We start from the raw sequence: 23,887 nt of genomic DNA on the forward strand, positions 1-23,887 counted from the left end.
TAGTGTTCCTTTTATTTTTTTGAGCATTATATATATATATATTTTTTTTTTTACAGAGTAGACCATAGATCTACGCATTCAGCAGGCATTGAAATTTCAATGTACACTAACAAATTATAACAGAGATCCATTAAATCAGCATGGATACAGAAATTACAATGAACAAATGTATTCACTCACATTTCCCTCCTCAGATGACCTCCCTACTATGAAAAATCCTTCCAGCTACTGAGGAAAGGAGGCATTTTTGCCATTGATAATGTGAGTATTTCAATATAGCTCAGTCACGTAGGATGTTGGCCATAATTCAACAAAGTATCTATTCAATTTTGGCATTCAGAACCAAATTAACGTTCGTCAAAGACTACCACAACAGTTAATCTCAAATCAAATGAAGGGCATGCGTAAGCAACTAAGAAAAAAATTATTACAGTGCTCAGTGCTTTAGTTCTGTGGAGTGGGAAGGTAGTGAACCCTGCAGCTGATGTGGACACCCAGGCCACGTGGCAGATGGGCTAACACTGGCCTTCAAACTAACTATGTAGGAGACCGGTGTTTAAACTGTAAAGTGTGAGACACTGGCCTATGCTGTAATAAACTGCAGTACCTTGGCTTGGATTCAATCCGTAGTGCTGAAGACCCGCGCTATTGGGCGATTGATATTTAAAGGCAATGTTCCTTTGTTCAAGGAGACTGCATTCAAGGTAAACGCTGCATATAAGGGCTCAACCTTCACATTTCAAATCGCGCTATAACGCATCGTCTCGTGTCAGATGGCGTCACTTCTCCGTGACGTGCTAATGTAAGACAATGGATATAACGCAGATCTTCCTCGCTATGGATTGAATCTAGCCTTTAGTGAACTTTAATGATAATCAGCTGGTACTTGCCATCTTTTTAGTACAAGCACGGACTCTTCAATTGTCATGTCATTAATTCAATTAGTGTTATGCTGACTTGAATAACTGTCATGAAATGGTTTAAATGAAAGGACCAAAGTAACAAAGGTAATGTTTACAATTCTACACATGTTGTACACAGGTGAGTCATACTTTCACTATATACTTGTTTGTTTCAAATTTTCATTATGGTTGAGCTGTACATTCAAAACTAGTGACTTGTTGGCTTGTATATTTTCATTTTGTCCAACTGTATGAAGGGGTGCCATGATATATGAAGGAAGAAAGGATTGACTTGTTTAAAGACTTTATTGTAAAGGTAGACACACGAGTGGACTTGGTTTCTGACCAATGTCCCAGTCATATCATTTATACACAGCTATGGGAAGGGGAGGTGGAGGATACACTCAATGGTTTCGCTTTTCCTTTTCAAATCCCATTTGGCATTGTCGTGCAAATTTACCATGTTCAACTCGGAAGCAGGTTAGTTAATCAAGATAGTACAAGTCTGCTAATGACCGCAGAGTGGGTAAGCAATAAGCATCGTTAACAAATCCTCAAGAATATTAGCTAAATAAATCAACGTTTAAGGTCTCTGAAAATTGATGATGAGCATAGTAGGAGCCGTCCCAACAACAGGCAAAGCGTTGCTAACCGAATGCTACTATATGTGCAACTGAAACAGGGAAAGATGGGACATAAATATAGTTGGGAAAAAAAGGTATAATGTAAATTTGACTGTGTGCAAAACAGTTCAGGATTATCATATGATATAATAATAACATTATTATACATATTTAAATCAAAGCATACATCTTCATACAACCCCCCTCAGACTGTACAATCCAATGAGCCAAACCAATAAAGCAAAACGCTTTAGGATGTATTTCACTAGTGGTACAGCACAGTATAGAAACAAACACATGACTTGATAAATAGCAGACCTAGTAGTACTAGCCTACAAACCATATGAAAGGAAATAAGTGGCTGATAGGGTTGGGGATCCATCTAACTGACAGTACTGAGGGCTGTTGGGCAGGGCGTGTTGTTGCTTTAGATTAGATTAATCCCTTTGAGACATTACTTAATGGTGGTTGGGCTGGAAATACATAAGGCCAAATTATTCTGCGATTCCCTAAATTAAATGAAATACAACAACTTCACTACACAGGATGGCTAGATACTTATGCTTCCAGCTCCAGTCCCAGTCCCAGTTTGTGGCCACCGGAGTTAATGCTTTTTCCATCAACCAGTGCAGACAGGACGAGTTTCATACCTGCAGAAAAATAAACAACAACTTGGCTACAACAGCCCACTTTGGAGATGGTTGGCAACGCTTTTGTAAAGTAGTGAGAGCCAGTTCTTACCTGGCCGCAGTGTTTGGGTATAGCCAACTCCCACCAAGCTGGCATTGTTAACTTTAGCCTGGAAAATATAACAAAATACACAATTAAAAAGGTATCCTCCGGAACTTTGGCGACTACTATGTATTTTTTTTAGCTCCCGCTTTGGGCTGGATGTGTCAATGTGTAGTTCATACATGCATAATCTATGAGCAGAATTACTGTCTTACCTCAATTAGCCATGAAATCCCTAGCTTAAAAGCAAAAGGACAATTCTGGAACCTGTGCTACAATATTTTCCCAGACCTGCCAACCCTGTCAAACTTTTTAGAGTAACAGACACACGCAGCAAATGGGAGATTCAACCAAGTTTAGTCTCTATAGTAGAGGAACGCTTGTCACCTCTCAAACAGGGCCAATCACTAGGCCAGCTCACAAGCAAAATCATTTTAAGAACAAAAAAAATAAATCTCATCGACACAGACTGCAAACTGGTTACGTGAAGCTACCGCAAAGACAATCTGAACGCTGCTCGCTTGAAGAGTCCGCTGTTTCAGCCTATATAAAAAGGTGCCTATTCTATTTCTTTGCGGCGCATACACCATTTCAGATTTTCGATATGGATAAAATTTCCAATCTAGTGTAAAGGCATTTTAGAAGCATTGTCTCTATAGCGAATGCTGGACACTCATTCATTCTTCATCCCGACTCGATTTAATGCCAAGATGTTTATATAGATTTTTTATTATGCTTTTTTTTTTTTTACATGGATCATAATTACAGTCTCAGGTTGAGTGATCCTCGTAATGTTACATGGAAAGTACAACTAATGGGATGCAGAATTAAATGTATATCACACTCGCACAAATGCGACCAGTTATTTTTTGTATTTGCATTTAATTTCTTTCACTAGCAAATGTGAGTGAACTGCTGGCACTTTAGAGCCCACTGAATGTCCATCTTATGCTCGTTAACGTTAGCTTGAAAAAATTTGTGTTTACTTTTCCACAACACAGAGTCGAAAAGTGATTTGTGCATGTGTTTACGTACAGCTGGCAGTCGGCAAACTCAGCATCACAACAAACAGGAGGGCAGACAGGGGGTAGCTACGTAGAATAATGATGTATTAAGTCTCCATGTCCGTTGACACAAATGCCGTACATGTCTGTGTGCTGCAGCTTGATTTCCCCCCCCCCACCAGGCCCTATTCATTTCTACATACCTTTAACTCGGATCTCGTACATGGACAGAGAATTGCGTAGTTGGTATGCAAAATGCGTGCATGTTGGCAGGTCTGTTTGCCTTGTGGGCCAGCCCTCTGGCAATTCTAGTTCAACCAGTAAGCTTCAGCCCCTCGCCATATGAGTGACAGCTAGCAAGAAGCACCCACAGCAGAGAGAGAGCAATGATGTGTTGCACATATGTGATGTAGTACACCATTTTCGGGGACCACTTTTGGCTTGTGAGCGCTACTTTCAGAACTACTGACTAAAAACTATACAAAAGTACCGGATAATTCCTTTAAACACTGGAATACAAAGTGTTATATGATAATTATTGTCACGGTATAAAAAAATTTAAAAAAGTGTGAACTCCAGTTACTTCCTAAATTTCGCATTTAACAAAATACTAAATCTCACAGAACCAGTCTCTGAATATTGAACACAGCTGTAAAGTCTGGCATACAAAACGTATAAACAAGACAAGCAAAAGAGCAGCACTCACAGATATGGAGGTACTGGAGTCCAGCTGGTACTTGGCAGCGATGCCAAAGCGGGTGCTGTTGCTGCCTGCTGTCCAGGCCAGGTTCACAGCAGTCTCCAGCTGGTCATTCACCTTCTGGTAGATGGACCCTCCAAACTCTGTGCCATCATTACTGGGAGATATGAAATAAGCAGACATACATTATGTTATCCTTGTCTGATTAACTGCTCTTTTTGTTTGATAACTCAATTAAAAGATTAACTGAAATGCTCAAATCCACCTACAATTTATCAAAATCAATTGCTAAAACATTTCAGTTCACCTTTAAGCACAAAGGAGACTCCTCTTTCTAACCATGGTAGAAAAATTCACCCTTGTCACTAGTGCCGAGACATACAGTGAGTTCACCAAAGTACAATCGATATGAAGCTTACACATTGGTGTGCAGCTGGAAATCTCCTGTCTTATAGCCAACAGCGAAGTTGCTCTGGGTCATTTTGGACTTGGCCGTGTCGAAGGTCATCTGATAGCCAGCCAGCCATCCCTCGTATCCGGCCACCGCTGCCCCATGGATGGCCGGGCCGGCAAAGTCAAAGTCTACGTCCACACCCAGGTTGACGTATTCACGCTTATAGGCAGTCTTCACCTTCCCACTCTTCTTGCTGTTAGAAAAAAAAAGTATAGAGAGGGGGGTAAAAAGAGGATTAATAAACATCTGATATCTCGGTTGTTCTTGTTCAGTCTTCCCTGGTTATTTTCAATAAAGAAAGTCTGGTGGATTATGCAGTGCCGAACATGCACAATAAATGTTAGATTCCAGGGTCTCAAAAGACTGGTGAGAAACATTAATTTATGCTTGAAACTAAAAAAAAGGCACAAACTTTACCCAGAATTTGGTGAGAATTGGGTGTCGAATGTAAGTTTCAGTCCTTTGGTGATCTATGGAAGAAGAAAACTAAGCATAACCAAATAGAATGCTCACAAATCACTTGAGTTAGACTGGTTTCTCCACTACCTGGTCTTCAACAGTGATCTCAGTCCCCAGAGTATTGTCTGTGGTCCACTTCTCTGTGAAAGTCAGGCCGTATTCACCCCATTTGTACTTGGTCTCCAAGTTCCCGTTGACTTTGCTGGTGTCAGTGTTGGAGGAGCCGGAGGTTTTGAATTCCTAAAGGACAATTACAACAGAGTTAGTTAGGAGTTGTAGGCTATCCTATCCTTTGATATACAAGAGCATAATGCACAGTAATTCCCTGGCAGGATGGAATAGCCAAACTCACCACTCCACTTGAAGACTTGGTCTTGACATCAAGTTTCACCAATCCAAAACCTTATGAAGAACAAATCATAACATTCAGACCACCACATGTTCCCTTGTATGGTAAGGTTCCTTTGCATTTCAATATTTGACATACGGACCACTACATGGAGAATACTGATCCATACGGTTCAACTGTGACATGGCTTGAACAAATTGAATGTCTGGTTGTCATCATGTTTCCTTCCTGTGAAATGCCCTGTCAGTGTGAAATATGTTCTGTGGATTGATGTCAACATTACCTTTTAGGCTACTGGCAAGTCCTTCAAATTATTTTTTAGATATACCTTGTGTAGGGGTAACAAAACACAACCATGTTTTTCCATTTCTAAAGGACTCCCATATATGAAATGGACGGTTGTGTAAAGATACTTTACTGCAAAAGTGGTTTAATTGCTAGATATTGTGACACACCCACTTAACTCACAGTGCCTTGCTGGAGGGGGAAGGGAGGGGGGCACATAAGCAACCCAGTATCATGCAACCCAGTATTGCAAGCGCTGATATTGCGAAAATGTGGAATACAAGTAGTAAAGTATCTGCCTTTTATACAATTTGGGATATCTTAAAGCATTTTGGAAATATATACCTGTAAACACAGTATAATTGGCGGAAATATCAACTGAATATTTATAATGAATGTTAACTTCACTTCTTGGTAGCTGTTCAAAATAACTTTCAAAGTCAGATTTGCCCCCCCCAAAAAAGACAAAAATACTAGTTGTTTTAGAATACCCATACGAACATACTGTATACTACATTAAATAAAAACATTTAAACTTTCTCGGCAAGTGAGTTAAGAACAAATTCTTATTTACAATGACGGCCTAGGAACAGTGGGTTAACTGCCTTGTTCAGGGGCAGAACAACATATTTACCTTGGCAGCTCGGGGACTCGATCTAGCAACCTTTCAGTTACTGCCCCCACGCTCTAACCACTAGGCTACCTGCCGCCCCATACATACTTAAAATGAGTACACACACACACACACACTATTCGTTTATTTTAGTATACTGTAAACGACCGGTATGCTTTCAGTTGAGTGTACTAGCGCGTCGCCTGTCTACTGGAAGTTGATGATGTTGCTGTGCAACCTCTTGCAAGCTTGTTAGCATAAAATACTAGCTAGACATTTTACGGCTTCGGGTGCGTTCTTAAATTCAGAACATTGCCAGATTGTCCGTTTGTAAATTCAGAGCGTTACGCTCTCGGAGCGCACACTGGACGCTCTGGTCGAGGAGTAGGCTTGATTATGACCTTACAACGGCAGTCAAGTGCCCAAGCTAACGTTGGCTAGCTACTTCCAGACAAGTGAGAGAACACCTCACTGACCATTTTACTCGCCCTAGCAGAGCTGGTTAAGCTGTATTCATGTTATCCAGAGCATTGGTAACTAACTGTGCTGCTGGCACCTATTTAATTACGTTTTTTTCCCCGACGTTTACGGACACTGGCCATATTCAACAGGTGTTGAGCGTTCATAAATTAAATACATTTTTCTGTGCTCTGAGTCTGGTACACTCAGACGAGAGTACTCTGAAATCGTAGTAGATAGCCAGAGCAAATTTACAGAAGCACACAAATGTCCATTGAGAACTCAACTATAGCACTTAGCTAAGCGAAGAATGACAGGAATAATCAAGTCAATAAACGCCGGGTTGTTAGATAGCATATCGTTAATATACTGGCAAGTTTGATGTATTATTAGCCAACTAACGTTAGGTAGCTACCTAACATTGTGGTAATGTCACTGCTGTAATGATATGCTATGTGGTTCATAAGGAGAGCGTAGCTAACAAATTGTTCGCCAACATAACGTAACTTATTTGAAAAGTCATTACTTTATTACATTGCTCAACATTACAATGAATTTGTTTCCGCTCTCGTTGGACTTCGGCTGCATATTTTCCGCCACTTTCTTCAAATCTGAAAACGATGTGAAGACACGCTAATTTTGGGAAGAATTCCATTACGGGCCCCAAAAGCACTGAAATAGTGTTCACTGCTTGTATAATTCGTATTTTGGCGAAAGTTGTATGACATCCGGGAAATTCTGGCATACTAACTATATCCATATTATGACCTAAATTACAATATACTAAATTAACGTCACAAATAGTACCATTAGTATGAGTATTCAAACACGGCTACAGTAACATTTCTTTAGCTTGTGGCTATTGTAATCTGCTCAAAGGAAAACACAAGCTACCCTCAGAAAGTGTTTTCCATTAGCGCCGGCTGTCAGCTAATAAACAGGTTACAGACTAGTGATGGGTCTTTCGCGAACAAGCCAGGTCTTGTAGGTGAACGTTGGGAGCCGGCCCGCATATCAGAAGAGCCAAATTGATTTATAAAAAAAAAAAAATGTATATGAATAATCAAAAGATTTAAATGAATAGAACTAATTCAAAAAAAATAAAATAGGCCTAAATGCAACACACACACACATTTGTTCTGACTGTCTGCTCAGACTAACAGCCTCACCTGTTGTTCCTGTCAGACAAGCTGTGTCAACCAATGAGCCAAAGACGCGTGAGGGAAGGCCGAGCCAACTCACAGTCGCACACTTAGCAGCCGTGGGGAAAGGGGAAGGACAGCTGTGAAAAACAACAGCTGGAAAATGAGTCGGAAGCACAGTAGCATTTGGATGCATTTTAATAATGCAGACAATGTTAGAGCACAGTGTAGAATTTGCCAAATCAAAAATCTCAAAGCCGGTTTCGATGCACAACCTACACGGCATATGTGAACTGTGCACCCAACTGTAAAGCTAGCTGTAGCGGAGCTAGGAGAAACTAGCGGGAATGCTAGTGATAGAGTCAGCATCTCCACTGTAGCAAAACAAGGCCAAATTGATATTGCATTGGCTAAAATGATTGCCACCGATTTCCAGCCATTTTCATTTCGATTTCCAAGGGTTTTCCATTTTGTGTGGAGGACAGAGGTTTTAGATATCATAGCAATAGTCTAAATCCAATGTAGACCATTCCAAGCAGGAAAACCCTTTCAAAAATCACTTATTCCACAACTGTATGAGAGCACACAGGCCTCAGTGTGGGAAAGAGTCCAAAAAGCTACTGCGGTTTGCCTTACCACTGACTGCTGGACATCAAGGGTAACCACTTCTTACATGTCGGTTACATGTCACTTTATTGAAGATTTTTCAATGTCTAGCGGTCTTCTGGACTGCTTTGAGTTCAGCGACAGACACACCACAAAGAACTTGGTAGAGGAACTGTTGAGTGGCCAGAGAATGGCAAGTAGATGGAAAAGTGGTCTGTTGTGTTCATGATAATGCAGCTAACATAACCAAAGCCATGAACATGTTAAAATGGAACCATCATCCATGTCTTGCCTACACAAGCAACCTGATTGTAAGAGATGCTCTGAAGGTGATGAAGCCCACTGAGGACAAAGTGAAAGCAGCTGTAGAATACTTTCACAGGAGCACAGTAGGTCCTGAAAAACTGATGTCTACACAAAGCCAGGTGGGGATGCCTGAGCTGAGGCCTAAACAAGACTGTACTTCAAGGTGGAATTCAACATTTATATGTTGAAGCGGTTTCTTGAGTCAAAGGATGCCATCCTCTCTACCCTGGCCATTGTCAATGTCAATGTTCTCTCTTTTCAGCTATGTGACAGCCTCAAAAATGATACTCCTGTGTAAGGGTCTGCAGCGAATCACAGCCAACCGCTAGAGAGAAGCAAATGGACGGGACAGGACAGGACGTGACAGTTGATGGACACCCTGTTTATCAATGTACAGAAAGTTCCACAGAATGGAATATAATCACGTGCTATCAGAAACCGCTGCACTTGACCCCAGGTTTAAGGAGTTATCCTTCAGTGATGCCAGAGCGATTGATGAGGCACCTCAGCAGCAGGGAGGGACAGCCCCAGCAGTCAGCTGGCTCAGGCAACTGGAAGAAGAGGGATGCGATGGGGGTAGAAGCACCAGCAGTAGTACCACAAACATCTGCTGTTTGGATAATGTTTGACGAGAGAGCAACTGGGGATGCAGCACGAAGGAATCCCTCAGCAGATGCCATAATGGAGGTGCGATCCTATTAGAAGGAGCCCCTCCTCCAAAGATCTGCAGATCTTCAGAGCTGGTGGAAGAACAAGGCCTCAGTCTACCCACGGCTTAAAGTCATGACAGGGAGACTGCATAGTGGCCACATTCGTTCCCTCAGAGGATCTTCTCGAAAACGGGATAATAATTACTAAGAGAAGAAACCGCATCAGCCCCTCGAAAGTGAGGCAGCTTGCATTTCTGAATGCAAATCTCTCACAAAGGCAAAATATGGTCAACATTGCTGTGTGCAGCTGGTTATAACATGGCAATAAAGGAGAGAAAAGAGCGACCAGTTTAATGATTTAAGTGGGATGCTGCAGATTTGCACATTGTTATTCATTTTCTTTGATATGGTGCAATATTCTATTATGCTGTTCAGATTGTATTCGTTTTGAATGGTTAGATTTATATGCACTTTGTTAATATACATTAAAAAGTTTTACTTAAATGCAAATGTTTAATAGCATTATTTTTCATAACAAACCAATGCATTTTTAAATACATTGCAGTTATGGTAGAGTATGAATTCATTGAATAATTTACTTAGAATTATTTTAAAACACCAATCATAAACTAGAGCAAACTGTTTGACTTGAAAAAAATTGTTTGTTTTTTTAAAGAGCCGTTTGGGAGACAAAAGAGCCGACTGATGAGCTGAGCCGAACGAGCCAGCCCATCACTACTAACTTATGTTAACTAGCTAGCAAGAGGCTGATTAGCAACAGATTCAACATCCGGTGGACCGGTGAAGAGCTAGTACGCTCATCTGAAAGGATACTGTTAGTTTACAGAATACTAAAATTAACTAATAGTATATACACTCATTAAATATATAGTATACATTATGTCAGTATGGGTATTCGAACACAGCTCATGTCTCAATTGGCTCAACAAAAATCATTATTTCACCTTTCTCCTCCACTTCATCTACACTGAATGAAGAGGATTTAACAAGTGACATCGATAAGGGATCACAGCTGTCACCTGGTCAGTCGGTAATGGAAAAAGCAGGTGTTCCTAACATTACATTTTCTCTTTCAATAAATAAGACCACATCATCCTCAAAAGTCTTGTGAATTAACTATTGCATTTGCCTGAGCCGAGTATGGAAGTTGAGCTTATTATAAATTTACAAGTCACAAAATATTTTCATCTCAATAATTGTTGTATCTGTTAACTACCTCACTTTCCAATTTATTTAATATAGTAAAAAAAACAATTTATGATATGTGAGCGGTTGGGTTCTTGAGGTTCCAGAGCTTGACGACAGTCCAGAATGAGTATATAGCAAAATTGACTGATTATATTGTTGATTGTATTAACACTAACAGTTAATGATAACTACCGATATAATTAATTCAAGGGTTTCTCTATAGCAGTAAATGGCACCGGAACAAATGGCAGCAGTTTTACAGGCGTCTAACCAATTCTGCTATGTGTTTTTTCCCCGCATTATTTGTAACTTATTTTGTACATAATGTTTCTGCCACCATATCATTAGCTTGCCTGAAGTGTAGTATCTTACCACACTATTTCCCAAGAGAGTTTACTATACTTCTCGTGGCTGTTTATTTACCACCACAGATCAGACACTGGCAATAAGACCACACTCAGTCAGCTGTATAAGGAAATAAGTAAACACGAAACCGCTCACCCAGAGGCTGCGCTCCTAGTGGCCGGGGACTTTAATGCAGGGAAACTCAAATCAGTTTAACCTAATTTCTATCAACATGTTAAATGCGCGACCAGAAGGAAATAAATTCTAGATGAACTGTACTCCACACACAGACACGTACAAAGCTCTCCCTCGCCCTCCATTTGGTAAATCCGACCACAACTCTATCCTCCGGATTCCTGCTGACAAGCGAAAATTAAAACAGGGAGCACCAGTGACTTGGTCTATAAAAAAAAAGTGGTCAGATGAAGCAGATGCTAAAATACAAGACTGTTTTTCTAGCACATACTGGAATATGTTCCAGGATTCTTCTGATTGCATTGAGGAGTACACCACAACTGGCTTTATCAATAAGAGCATCGAGGACGTCGTCCTCACAGTAACTGTACGTACAAAAAGGGTAGAACTGTCGCTTTCAAGGTGCGGGACTCTAAACCGGAAGCTCATTAAAAATAAAAAAAATCCTGCTATGTCCTCTGACGAACCATCAAACAGGCAAAGTGCCAATACAGGGCTAAGATTGCACCGTACTGCACCGGCTCCGACACTAGTCTTATGTGGCAGGGCTTGCAAACTATTACAGACTACAAGGGGAAGCAGATCCGTGAGCTGCCCAGTGACACGAGCCAACCAGACAAGCTAAATCACTTACATACTCGCGTTGAGGCAACCAACACTGACGCATGCATGAGAGCACCAGCTGTTCCAGCCGACTGTGTGATCAAGATCTCCGCAGTCGATGTGAGTAAGAAATTTAAAAAGGTCAACATTCACAAGGCCGCAGGGCCAGACGGATTATTAGGATGTGTGCTCCGGGCACGTGCTGACCAACGTCGTCACTGACATTTTCAACATGTCCCTGATTGAGTCTGTAATACCAAAGTGTTTCAAGCAGACCACAATAGTCCCTGTACCCAAGAACACAAAGGCAACCTGCCTAAATGACTACAGACCCGTAGCACTCACATCCGTTGCCATGAAGTGCTTTGAAAGGTTGGTAATGGCTCACACCATTATCCCAGAAATCCTAAACCCACTTCAATTTGCATACCGCCCAAACATATAAAGTATTCTCTATTGCACGCCACACTGCCCTTTCCCACCTGGACAAAAGGAACACCTACGTGAGAACGCTATTCATTGACTACAGCTCAGCGTTCAACACCATAGTGCCCTCAAAGCTCATCACTAGGATAAGGACCCTGGGACTAAACACCTCCCACTGCAACTGGATCATGGACTTCCCGACGGCCAGCCCCCAGGTGGTGAGGATAGTTAGCAACACATCTGCCACGCTGAACACTGGAGCCCCTCAGGGGTGCGTGATCAGTCCCCTCATGTTCCCCGTTCACCCATGACTGGGTGGCCAGGTATGACTCCAACACCATCATTAAGTTTGCAGATGTCACAACAGCGGTAGGCCTGATCATAGACAATGACGAGACAGCCTATAGGGAGGAGGTTTGAGACCTGGCGGTGCCAGAATAACAACCCATCCCTCAACGTAACCAAGGTAATCTGGAGCGGGATCGATTTGGAGGTGGGAGGGTCCGTCATGGTCTGGGGCAGTGTGTAACAGCATCATCAGACTGAGCTTGTTGTCATTGCAGGCAATGTCAATGCTGTGCGTACAGGAAGACATCCACCTCCCTCATATGGTACCCTTCCTGCAAGCTAGTCCTGACATGACAATGACACCATCCATACTGCTCATTCTGTGTGATTTCCTGCAAGACAGGAATGTCAGTGTTCTGCCATGGCCAGCAAAGAGCCCAGATCTCAATCCCATTGAGCACGTCTGGGACGTGTTGGATTGGAGGGTGAGGGCTAGGGCCATTCCCCCCAGAAATGTCCGGGAACTTGCAGGTGCCTTGGTGGAAGAGTGGGGTAACATCTCACAGCAAGAACAGACAAATCTGGTGCAGTCTATGAGGAGATGCACTGCAGTAGTAAATGCAGCTGGTGGTCACACCAGATAATGACTGTTACTTTTGATTTTGACCCCCCCCCCTTTGTTCAGGGACACATTATACCATTTCTGTTAGTCACATGTCTGTGGAACTTGTTCAGTTTGTGTCTCAGTTGTTGAATCTTATGTTCATGCAACTATTTACACGTTTGCTGAAAATAAATGCAGTTGACAGTGAGGATGTTGTTTTTTTGCTGAGTTTACATACTACCTCAATTATACAGGCACCGCTTGGTCGGGCTATATAGCCTTGCTACTCTTTTTACTGTTGTTCCTTATGTATCTATTGTTCACCTAATTTTTACTTAAAAATTGCACTGTTGGTTAGGGTCTGTAAGCATTTCACTGTAAGGTCCACATGACAAATTTTTTTTTTTACTTGATACCCAACCCTTGAAGATGCCCCTCAGGATAAATACATGTATCAAATAAAATCTGATTAATTGCTGGAATAATTAATCAGTAAATTATCTAGAATATTAATTAGCCAAAAGTCACAACAGCTTGGAGGGCAGTAGGCTGAGCTGTAGTCAATGAACAGCATTCTGACAGATATTCCTCTAGTCAATATGGGCTAGGACAGTGTGCAGTGCCATGTCGATTGCGCCATCAATAAATCTGTTGGGGCAGTATTCAAAATGTAGCGGGACTAGGGTGTCGGCTGTTCAGATACGTTAACTTTCTTAGGTACAAGAACACTGGTCGGCATCTTTTGAAGCAAGTGAGAGACTTGGATAGGTAGAGATTGAATATGTCCGTAAACACTCCAGCCAGCTGGTTTGCACATGCTCGGAGGACACGGCTTTGGATGCCATCGAGGCCGAAAGTATTCAGGGTTAACATGCTTAAATATCTTACTCACGTCGGCCACGGAGAACGAGAGCTTACAGTCCTCGTGAGCAGTGGTGTCCCTGCGTCGGTAGCTCAGTGTTTTCCTCGAAGCGGGCAAAGGTGTTTAGCTAGTCCGGGAGAAAGCTGTCGGTGTCCGCAACGTGGCTGACTTTCCCTTTTTAATCCGTGATTGTCTTAAGTCCCTGCCACATACTTCTTGTGTCTGGCCCATTGAATTGGTTTTGGTTTGGATAAATTCTAAATCGTCATAGAGGAAACAACATCCTCAATGCACTTCCTGATGAACCCAGTCCTAGTGAGTGTATACTTCAATTCTTGTCTAAGAGGAAACCCGGAACACATCCCAGTCCCCATGATCAAAACAATCTTCAAGCGTAGATTCTGATTGGTCATACCAACGTTAAAACAGTCCTTAACACAGGTACTTCCTGTTTAAGGTTTTGCATATAGGATGGGAGGACAATTCTTGGAGAGGTGCAATTCCTATGACATGTGATGGCCCACTAAGTTGATGGCGTTTCGTGACAAGTCACAACCTGACAATGAGTGTCAGGTTGTGTTGGTTCATTGTAGTGAACACCTGCCTTAGTCACTTAGGATAGGAGAAAATTGTCTTAAGACAGACACACATTACTGCTGTATACAAAATAAACACTGTACATTACACACAATATAAATTGCACATTTCCCTTATCATACACTTCTCATATAGCCACATACATAATACTTTGCACATTCACTTAATCTGTCAATATTGTACTAAGCAAGCTCATAATTTTACCTATTACTGTTTAGGTATTTGATGGACATGAGGGAGTGCTTATACCTGTTCAGCTTACATGTCGGGACCCTATTGTGTCTGCTTGATACTCAGAGTGAAGTACATGGGAAGCATCTGAAATAATTTTCTGTGCTGGTCTGGTAACGGTCAGTTCAGAAATAGTCTGCAGGGAAGGATGTTGCCTCACGCCCATTACATTCATGGCAGTTTGTATCAGGTGGGATTTCAGTTGGACAGATAAATTGCTAAACCAGACTGACGCCATATATCAGGATACTCTATGACTGCATGGTAGAACAGGAGCATTATTTTTTGGTCAACTCCAAAAACCCTGAGTCACCGTAGGAAATAGAGGCGTTGTTGTACTCTACAGCAGACACTACTTGAACCTTCCAGCTCAGCACATTGTCCATGTGTACACCCAGGTACTTGTACGAACTAACCTGTGCCATGTTGGCTTTGTAGACAACCACAGGCACGTGGTCACAGACAAGATTTGGGATCAAACACCAACTGTTTTCTTTACATTGAGGATGAGGTGGTGCTCATCACACTTCACAAAACTTTGAAACTTAGACCTGTAAACATGGTTGTAGCTTGTCATGTCTGGTTGCATCCAGGGTGGGAAATTAACTTTGTCCAATAGTTACAGTGGCAAGTAGATAAAATAAAAATCTACCAGCCACTCAGAAATTAAGACAAAATATTTTTCTGCCATTGTTACAGCTAAAAACACAAATAACAAAATGAGCATGCTTTGTAAAATGTTTCTAAAACAAGAAATGTATTACTAGAAAGATGTAATGTGGTATATTGCTCAATTCAATTTCATGTTTGTGACCAGAGTCTTTTAACTGTGTGTACAAAACATTAGGAACACCTTCCTAATATTGAGTTGCACCCCTTTTTCCCTTTGACGAATTGAGATTGTTCTAAAGCATTCCACAGGAATGCTGGCCAACGTTCCTTCGAGAAAAAAAAATTCAGCACTGCTGATCGCAAACTTGAAAGTTGTGAAAATTCAGGGCAACTTCCAGCTCATGTTTACTGTGAACACTGAGGCTGTACCCTGTTAAGATATTTTATCAAGGTTTAAGATAAATTATTCAATAATTCTACCCAGAAACTTAACCTCTAATCCCTAATGGTTATGTAGCATGAACAAGGAGTAATTAAAAATAATAAAACACAGCTCCAACTAGGTTGGAGGGGGGAAGAGAGAGGAATGCATGCGTGTGCTTAATGAAAACAAAGAGGATCCTTAACCTATGTTTGAACCGACCCGGCTATAACTCTGGATATAAGACAGCGAGAGCCCCTCCAAGTAATAAACTGTTACTGACTTCAGGAGATAATCCAGATATAGTACAACATCCGCAGAGTACGACCCTGCCTCACACAGGAAGCGGCGCAAGTCCTAATCCAGGCACTTGTCATCTCCCGTCTGGATTACTGCAACTCGCTGTTGGCTGGGCTCCCTGCCTGTGCCATTAAACCCCTACAACTCATCCAGAACGCCGCGGCCCGTCTGGTGTTCAACCTTCCCAAGTTCTCTCACTTCACCCCGCTCCTCCGCTCTCTCCACTGGCTTCCAGTTGAAGCTCGCATCCGCTACAAGACCATGGTGCTTGCCTACGGAGCTGTGAGGGGAACGGCACCGCAGTACCTCCAGGCTCTGATCAGGCCCTACACCCAAACAAGGGCACTGCGTTCATCCACCTCTGGCCTGCTCGCCTCCCTACCACTGAGGAAGTACAGTTCCCGCTCAGCCCAGTCAAAACTGTTCGCTGCTCTGGCCCCCCAATGGTGGAACAAACTCCCTCACGACGCCAGGACAGCGGAGTCAATCACCACCTTCCGGAGACACCTGAAACCCCACCTCTTCAAGGAATACCTAGGATAGGATAAAGTAATCCTTCTCACCCCCCCCCTTAAATGATTTAGATGCACTATTGTAAAGTGGCTGTTCCACTGGATGTCAGAAGTTGAATTCACCAATTTGTAAGTCGCTCTGGATAAGAGCGTCTGCTAAATGACTTAAATGTAAATGTAATAGTGTGTCATGTATGTGTGCTAGTGGGTTGGAATGGACTTTAGTAGCAGCTTTGTCCTTGTCGGAGAGAAGGAGGAGCATTCAAGACGCTATGACGAAATGTGATGTATATAAACTAATGTACATGGTACTATGAGCAGCGCTCTCGACAATAAATGCTATTAGATAATTTTGGTAGACTGGTCTGTCTATTTTATGCAAATAAGAATCTTACAAATTCTTATAAAACAGACAGTGTTTTAAATTGGTTAATGAACACAACTAAATTCTTATAACATACCTGTTTTAAGTTACTGTTTCAGATAGTGGTCAAGTAGGCTTCTGTGGCTATTTGATCATAACATAGGCCTACCAGAGTGGCAATGGAGAACGGAGAAAATGCTTCACATAAAATGTTAACATGAAACTAGCTGTTCTATCATTCAGCCTACAGTAGCAGACAATGTGTGGTGTCAAAGTAGGCCTACTTTCCATGACATGCAGGGCTTGACATTAACCTGTTTATCCACTTGTCCTTCAGACAAAGATGTGACTGAAAATGTTGTGCTTGATGCAAGAAACCACTTTACAAAATAAAATGCACTATTATTCCCATACCATTATTACAGAGAAGCAGACAAATTATGCTACCCTCTGCCTATTGGCTACTAAGCGTATTCAAGCAAGTCTCAAAATACAAAACTCTACTTTAGCTTGTGGTTGCCATGCCAAGCAGTCTTCCTTTTGTTTTATATCTAGACAGTGTGAGTGTGTATTGGATACCTAACATATTTTAAGTATACAAAAAGAGTCTTCAGTACTGGTTATAAATTTGAAAAATATCTAATTTAAAAACATGTAGATACTGTATACGGGTGATTTTTATTTTAACTTTATTTAACTAGGCATGTCAGTTAAGAACAAATTCTTATTTTCAATGACAGCCGAGGAACAGTGGGTTAACTGCCTTGTTCAGGGGCAGAATGAGATTTTTACCTTATCAGCTTGGGGATTCGATCTTGCAACCTTTCGGATACTAGTCCAATGCTAACCACTAGGCTACCTGTCAACCCGATTAAACCATCATTTAATGGTATTGATGCAGTCATATTGGATTTAGAGTAAAATTTAAAGGGCCCCCTAACGTAATTGCAAGAGTAAGGGCTGAACAAATGAAATAGAATTTTATAAAACAATATATATACACACTGCTCAAAAAAATAAAACACTAAAATAACACATCCTAGATCTGAATGAATGAAATACTTAAATACTTTTTTCTTTACATAGTTGAATGTGCTGACAACAAAATCACAAAAATTATCAATGGAAATCAAATTTGTCAACCCATGGAGGTCTGGATTTGGAGTCACACTCAAAATTAAAGTGGAAAACCACACTACAGGCTGATCCAACTTTGATGTAATGTTCTTAAAACAAGTCAAAATAAGGCTCAGTAGTGTGTGTGGCCTCCACGTGCCTGTATGACCTCCCTACAACGCCTGGGCATGCACCTGATGAGGTGGCGGATGGTCTCCTGAGGAATCTCCTCCCAGACCAAAGCATCCGCCAACTCCTGGACAGTCTGTGGTGCAACGTGGCTTTGATGGATGGAGCGAGACATTATGTCCCAGATGTGCTCAATTGGATTCAGGTCTGGGGAACGGGCGGGCCAGTCCATAGCATCAATGCCTTCCTCTTGCAGGAACTGCTGACACTCCAGCCACATGAGGTCTAGCATTGTCTTGCATTAGGAGGAACCCAGGGTCAACCGCACCAGCATATGGTCTCACAAGGGGTCTGAGGATCTCATCTTGGTACCTAATGGCAGTCAGTCTACCTCTGGCAAGCACATGGAGGGCTGTGCACCCCCCCCCAAAGAAATGCCACCCCACACCATGACTGACCCACCGCCAAACCGGTCATGCTGGAGGATGTTGCAGGCAGCAGAACGTTCTCCACGGCGTCTCCAGACTCTGTCACGTGCTCAGTGTGAACCTGCTTTCCTCTGAAGAGCACAGGGCGCCAGTGGCGAATTTGCCAATCTTGGTGTTCTCTGGCAAATGCCAACTGTCCTGCACGGTGTTGGGCTGTAAGCACAATCCCCCCACCTGTGGACGTCGGGCCCTCATGGAGTCTGTTTCTAACCGTTTGAGCAGACACATGCACATTTGTGGCCTGCTGGAGGTCATTTTGCAGGGCTCTGGCAGTGCTCCTCCTGCTCCTCCTTGCACAAAGGCGGAGGTAGCGGTCCTGCTGCTGGGTTGTTGCCCTCCTACGGCCTCCTCCACGTCTCCTGATGTACTGGCCTGTCTCCTGGTAGCGCCTCAATGCTTTGGACACCACGCTGACAAACACAGCAAACCTTCTTGCCACAGCTCGCATTGATGTGCCATCCTGGATGAGCTGCACTACCTGAGCCACTTGCGTGGGTTGTAGACTCCGTCTCATGCTACCACTAGAGTGAAAGCACCGCCAGCATTCAAAAGTGACCAAAACATCAGCCAGGAAGCATAGGAACTGAGAAGTGGTCTGTGGTTATCACCTGCAGAACCACTCCTTTATTGGGGGTGTCTTGCTAATTGCCTATAATTTCCACCTGTTGTCTATTCCATTTGCACAACAGCATGTGAAATTTATCGTCAATCAGTGTTGCTTCCTAAGTGGACAGTTTGATTTCACAGAAGTGTGATTGACTTGGAGTTACATTGTGTTGTTTCAGTGTATATATTGTGTCTGACCCCACTTGCCTTAGACCCGATTACAATAACTACAACATAAAAATACATGTGTAACATGTACATGTGTGCATTTTTGTCACGCAGTACCTTACAGCACTGAATGAGAACAACTTCGGAAAGTCCTCTAATTGAACAGCTACCAAAAAGCCAAGTTTGCATTCATCATAAATATTCATAGTTGATATCTCTGCTTATTGCATCTGTGGGTTTACATTTCCAAAATTCTTTAACATATCCTAATGCTGTTTGTAGGTATACTGTATAAAGGGCAGATAATTTACTATTTGCATCCCCCCTGCACTGTTTGTGTTAAGGGGGTGTCAAAATATCTATACATTTAACCACTTTTGCAGTAAAATATTTTTACACAACCACCCATTTCATATATGGGAGAGATATGCTTTGTTATACCTTGGTTAGGTATGTCAAAAACTAAAGCCCTTTTTAAGGAACGGCCACTAGCCTATTAGGGTGTAAGAGAGGCCAAAGTGATGTTTCATGTTCAAGCCGTCACAAGAGGTCCTTGTTACATATATGTTTGTCACTCTCGTCATTTCTACAGGGGTAAACCAACCAGTTAAGACATTTACCATATCCTTTGTTGAAGATGTCCTTTGCAGATTTGCCAAGGTCCCCATATGATGGAGGCACTGCCATTACACCTGTGTCAAGAAAAATGGAAGATGAGAAATCTAGCTATTGTAGTACTACTGACTGAGTTCAGCATGTAGCCTATAGAGTGAAATAGTAATGGCGCCTTTTTGTAGACACCAACTCCGCCATGGTTCTTTGGACAAAGCCTATGGGGAAATTAATGCTATTTTTGTAGTTTTTTTTGTATAAACACCAAAAATAAGGTCTGTGGTAAACAGACTTAGGAGATCTTATGTGTTTTGTTCTATGAGATAGCTGATGAAGATTAACGTCACTTTGTACATTTTAAAGCATTTATGCAACAAAGAAAGTACAAAGGCTTCATAACTCATAAAAGTCATGTTAACTGACTGACAGTAGCCTATCTACTAGAAAAAAAACAAAAGCTCCGGTCTGTAAAGTACAGACCTTACCTGGAAACCTTGACGTTGAATTGCATTGAATTCTATGTCTGGCAGAAATTAGCATTTGAATCAGGAAAGTTTCCTCTTGTGACCTCTACATACTACAATGCTGAATAAAAGTATATTTTAAAAGTACTTTACTGGTCGTCTGTGCAGTTGGTCCTTTTGGGGGTAATAATGTGGGTTGATATATCCACAGGAAAGTATAATTACATCAACTTTTCAAAGCGCTGGTAGTGCTTGATAATTTGTATCACCTGAAGCATGTGCAGAACCATGTAAAACACATGCAAGAGCTTGGCAAGTATGCATGTATTTGTATGTTGTGTGCATGCTTCAGGTAATAGAAATCTTAACACACTACCAGCGCTTTGAAAAGTTGATGTAATCCTACTTTCTTGTGGATATATTGGCTCACATTCCTACCACCAAAATACACAGACAACCGGTAAAGTACATTAAAATGTAATTTTATTCAACATTCTGGCTTGTAGAGGTAAATTCTGCCCAACATTGAATTCTATGTTGGGTTTCCAGGCAACAGCAGGCATTATTTCAGCATTTATCCCAAAACCCTATTCTTTCCCCATAGGGATTGCTGAACCAACCAGATAACTAATTTCTGGGTTTTAGGACAACAAGCTGGCGAGCTCTATTGCAGCAAGTATATGACAAATATGGTATTGCCACAACATGCATGTTGCTGTTTGCTTGTCATCACTGATTGACTAGTGGCAGTATAATCCACCACCCAGTAAATGATTAGATAGGGAATTTATGATCATCTCAGCATAGGACCTTGCAAACAATTGAAGGGACATTGCCGGGCCTACAACCACATAACCTCCAGACGAGCTTCAATGCCATACAACTCTCCTTCCATGGCCTCCAACTGCCCTTAAATGCAAGTAAAACTAAGTGCATGCTCTTCAACTGATCACTGCCCGCCCATCCAGCATCACCACTCTGGACAGCTCTGACTTAGAATATTTTGACAACTACCTAGGTGTCTGGTTAGACTGTAAACTCTCCTTCCAGACTCACATTAAGCATCTACAATCCAAAATTAAATCGGCTTCCTATTTCACAACAAAGCCTCCTTCGCTGCCAAACATACACTTGTAAAACTGCCCATCCTACCAATCCTCGACTTTGGCGATGTCATCTATAAAATAGCCTCCAACACTCTACTCAACAAATTGGAGCAGTTTTTCACAGTGCCATCCATTTTGTCACCAAAGCCACATATTACCCACCACTGCGACCTGTACGCTCTCGTTGGCAGGCCATCGCTTCATACTCGTTGCCAAACCCACTGGCTCCAGGTCATCTACAAGTCTCTGCTAGGTAAAGCCCAGCTTTATCTCAGCTCACTGGTCACCATAGCAGCACGCGCTCCAGCAGGTATATCTCACTGGTCACCCCCAAAGCCAATTCCTCCTTTGGCCGCCTCTCCTTCCAGTTCTCTGCTGCCAATGACTGGAACAAACTGCAAAAATCTCTGAAGCTGGAGACTCTTAACTCCCCCACTAGTTTTAAGCCCAGCTGTTAGAGCAGCTCATCCAATCTACTTCATCCCCATACTGTATTTATCTTGCTCCTTCGCACCCCAGTATCTCTACTTGCACATTAATCTTCTGTACATCCTACCATTCCAGTGTTTAATTGCTATATTGTAATTACTTCGCCACTATGGCCTATTTATTGCAGTACCTCTCTTATCCTACCTCATTTGCACATGCTGTATATAGATTTATCTACAGTAATTTTAATTGTTTGTTTATTCCATGTGTAACTCTGCGTTGTTGTATGTGTCGAACTGCTTTGCTTTATCTTGGCCAGGTCGCAGTTACAAATGAGAACTTGTTCTCAACTAGCCTACCTGGTTAAATAATGGTGAGAAGAAGAAAAAAAATCTACACAGGTGAAGCTTTGAAGAACATAGTTATCCGCAAGCAGCAGCCATCTTGACATCGATATTAGCACTCCTACGCCTCTGCATTGTCTTGCCTAGATCATTCCAATGACTGACAGTGGCGGTTTGTTCAATGAAAGTCAAGCTAACGTTAGCTAACTAACAAACTATCACATCACAGACAGGGATAAAAAAAAAATATTCGGGAAAAAAAGCACATTTACAATGTCGTCAACGACCATGACTTGCCTTTATCCTTGACAAGGGACCAAACTTTAGCTAGCTGGCTACACGTTTCTCTTCGCTGGATACTGGCTGGCCATGTCCCCGTCTTGACTTTAGCTAATGGCTCTTTGGCTAGCTCGCTAACGTTAGCCCAAAAAGACACCGAACGTTAGCTACTGTAACTAGAAAAAAAGGCTGACATTTAGGCCTAACGTTACTTAGCTACTGTAGCTAAATTGTGCAGGAATATTATAACTTCACCTCAGTTGCTTGGAGCTTTGCGTTGGTGCAGATAGTTGGTTTGACTTGATTTCAAGCCGTTTCTGACACCGCGTCGCGATACAGTCCTGTCCAGCTGGAGGGCGATGAAGGAGAAATCCATAGAGATAGATAGAGGTCTCTAGAAGAGACAGGGAGTCATCCCACTCCTTCAATTTCTGTTTCAATGGAAGTCAATGAACTAAGTAGACCAGACCCAGCTGTTATCGTATTGGTGGTGTCTTTGGGAGAGCCAACCCCTCCTTAAGTAGACAGGAACTGACCATTTTTCCCCGTGCTTAAACAGCCTGAGTGAACTGTCTTAATTCATCCACCATCTTTGACTCTAGTGCCCAAAAACCCATTTTAGCATGGGCAGCACTATTGAGGACTTTCACCATTTTGAAGTAGTCAACTTGGTGGAACGTCATATAGGTTATGGAAGGTTCACATAATTACTTCCATGTCAACAGGAGGGATCAGCCAATTAATTATACTTGTGTCAGTAAATCACCAACCTTGACTTTTATACCTGTTCAAACACACTCCAGGTGGCAGTATGCACCCTTACAGTTTGTTTGCCAACTCATCGAAGTTGTAGAAGAAAATGGGACTACTTCAAAATGGAGATGGGCTCAATGGCACTGCCAAAGACGGTACAGTATGAAGATAGGCTAAAACTGCTTCTCCAATAGAAATCCCACTCACAATTGGCTAGCTAAGTACATACGTAGAAACACGGCATCGAGTCGAACGACGCAGAACTGTGCATAAAGCAGGCCGTCAAACCAAAGGCACTCTTTCGATATGAAGTTGTCTTTGACTTAAATTAAAATGTGTTAGTCACTTTCACAAGGTTGGAGTAATAACATGTTGAACTACTTAAGAAATTGGCTCAAATCTAGGTTGCCTTTAGATTTCGAGAAAATTAACAACGAAGGAAGAATTTCTCACTTCTCTCATTGACTTTTCAAACCCCAGCCTGGTCTGTTTCGCAAGTCTCACGATGTTGCGTCTCTGGATTTAGAAACTCTGTGGCAC

The 23,887-nt window shown here is 42.0% G+C and overlaps 1 protein-coding gene across 3 annotated transcripts; it reads right to left on the reverse strand.

Moving 5' to 3' along the window:
- Positions 1-1,189: 1,189 nt before the first annotated feature.
- On the reverse strand, positions 1,190-23,014 carry LOC135512052 (voltage-dependent anion-selective channel protein 2-like). Of its 3 annotated transcripts, none has more exons than XM_064933660.1 (9): positions 22,850-23,014; positions 19,981-20,052; positions 5,227-5,276; positions 4,962-5,114; positions 4,833-4,885; positions 4,381-4,608; positions 3,968-4,118; positions 2,267-2,324; positions 1,190-2,175 (listed from the first exon to the last, which is right to left on the reverse strand). In XM_064933660.1, the coding sequence occupies exons 2-9, from the start codon at positions 20,045-20,047 to the stop codon at positions 2,084-2,086; spliced, it is 852 nt and encodes a 283-aa protein (XP_064789732.1). In that variant the 5' UTR covers positions 20,048-20,052; positions 22,850-23,014; the 3' UTR covers positions 1,190-2,083. The 3 variants fall into 3 exon arrangements, with proteins under 3 accessions (XP_064789732.1, XP_064789733.1, XP_064789734.1); XM_064933661.1 differs by lacking the exon at positions 22,850-23,014 and adding an exon at positions 22,613-22,838; XM_064933662.1 differs by lacking the exons at positions 19,981-20,052; positions 22,850-23,014 and adding an exon at positions 5,366-5,432.
- Positions 23,015-23,887: the final 873 nt, after the last annotated feature.

This window comes from Oncorhynchus masou, chromosome 24 (assembly GCF_036934945.1).
Source record: "Oncorhynchus masou masou isolate Uvic2021 chromosome 24, UVic_Omas_1.1, whole genome shotgun sequence".
Lineage (NCBI taxonomy): Eukaryota > Metazoa > Chordata > Actinopteri > Salmoniformes > Salmonidae > Oncorhynchus > Oncorhynchus masou.

What these genes read in the sequence shown, in the direction of transcription:
- LOC135512052 (XM_064933660.1), bottom strand. Translation starts at nt 20,047, where the DNA reads ATGGCAGTGCCTCCATCATATGGGGACCTTGGCAAATCTGCAAAGGAC. An exon ending in ACTCCAGTACCTCCATATCT is followed by an intron (nt 2,325 to 3,967) that starts GTGAGTGCTGCT and finishes TATATTTTCCAG; the next exon opens with GCTAAAGTTAACAATGCCAG. An exon ending in TACCCAAACACTGCGGCCAG is followed by an intron (nt 2,176 to 2,266) that starts GTAAGAACTGGC and finishes ATTTTTCTGCAG; the next exon opens with GTATGAAACTCGTCCTGTCT.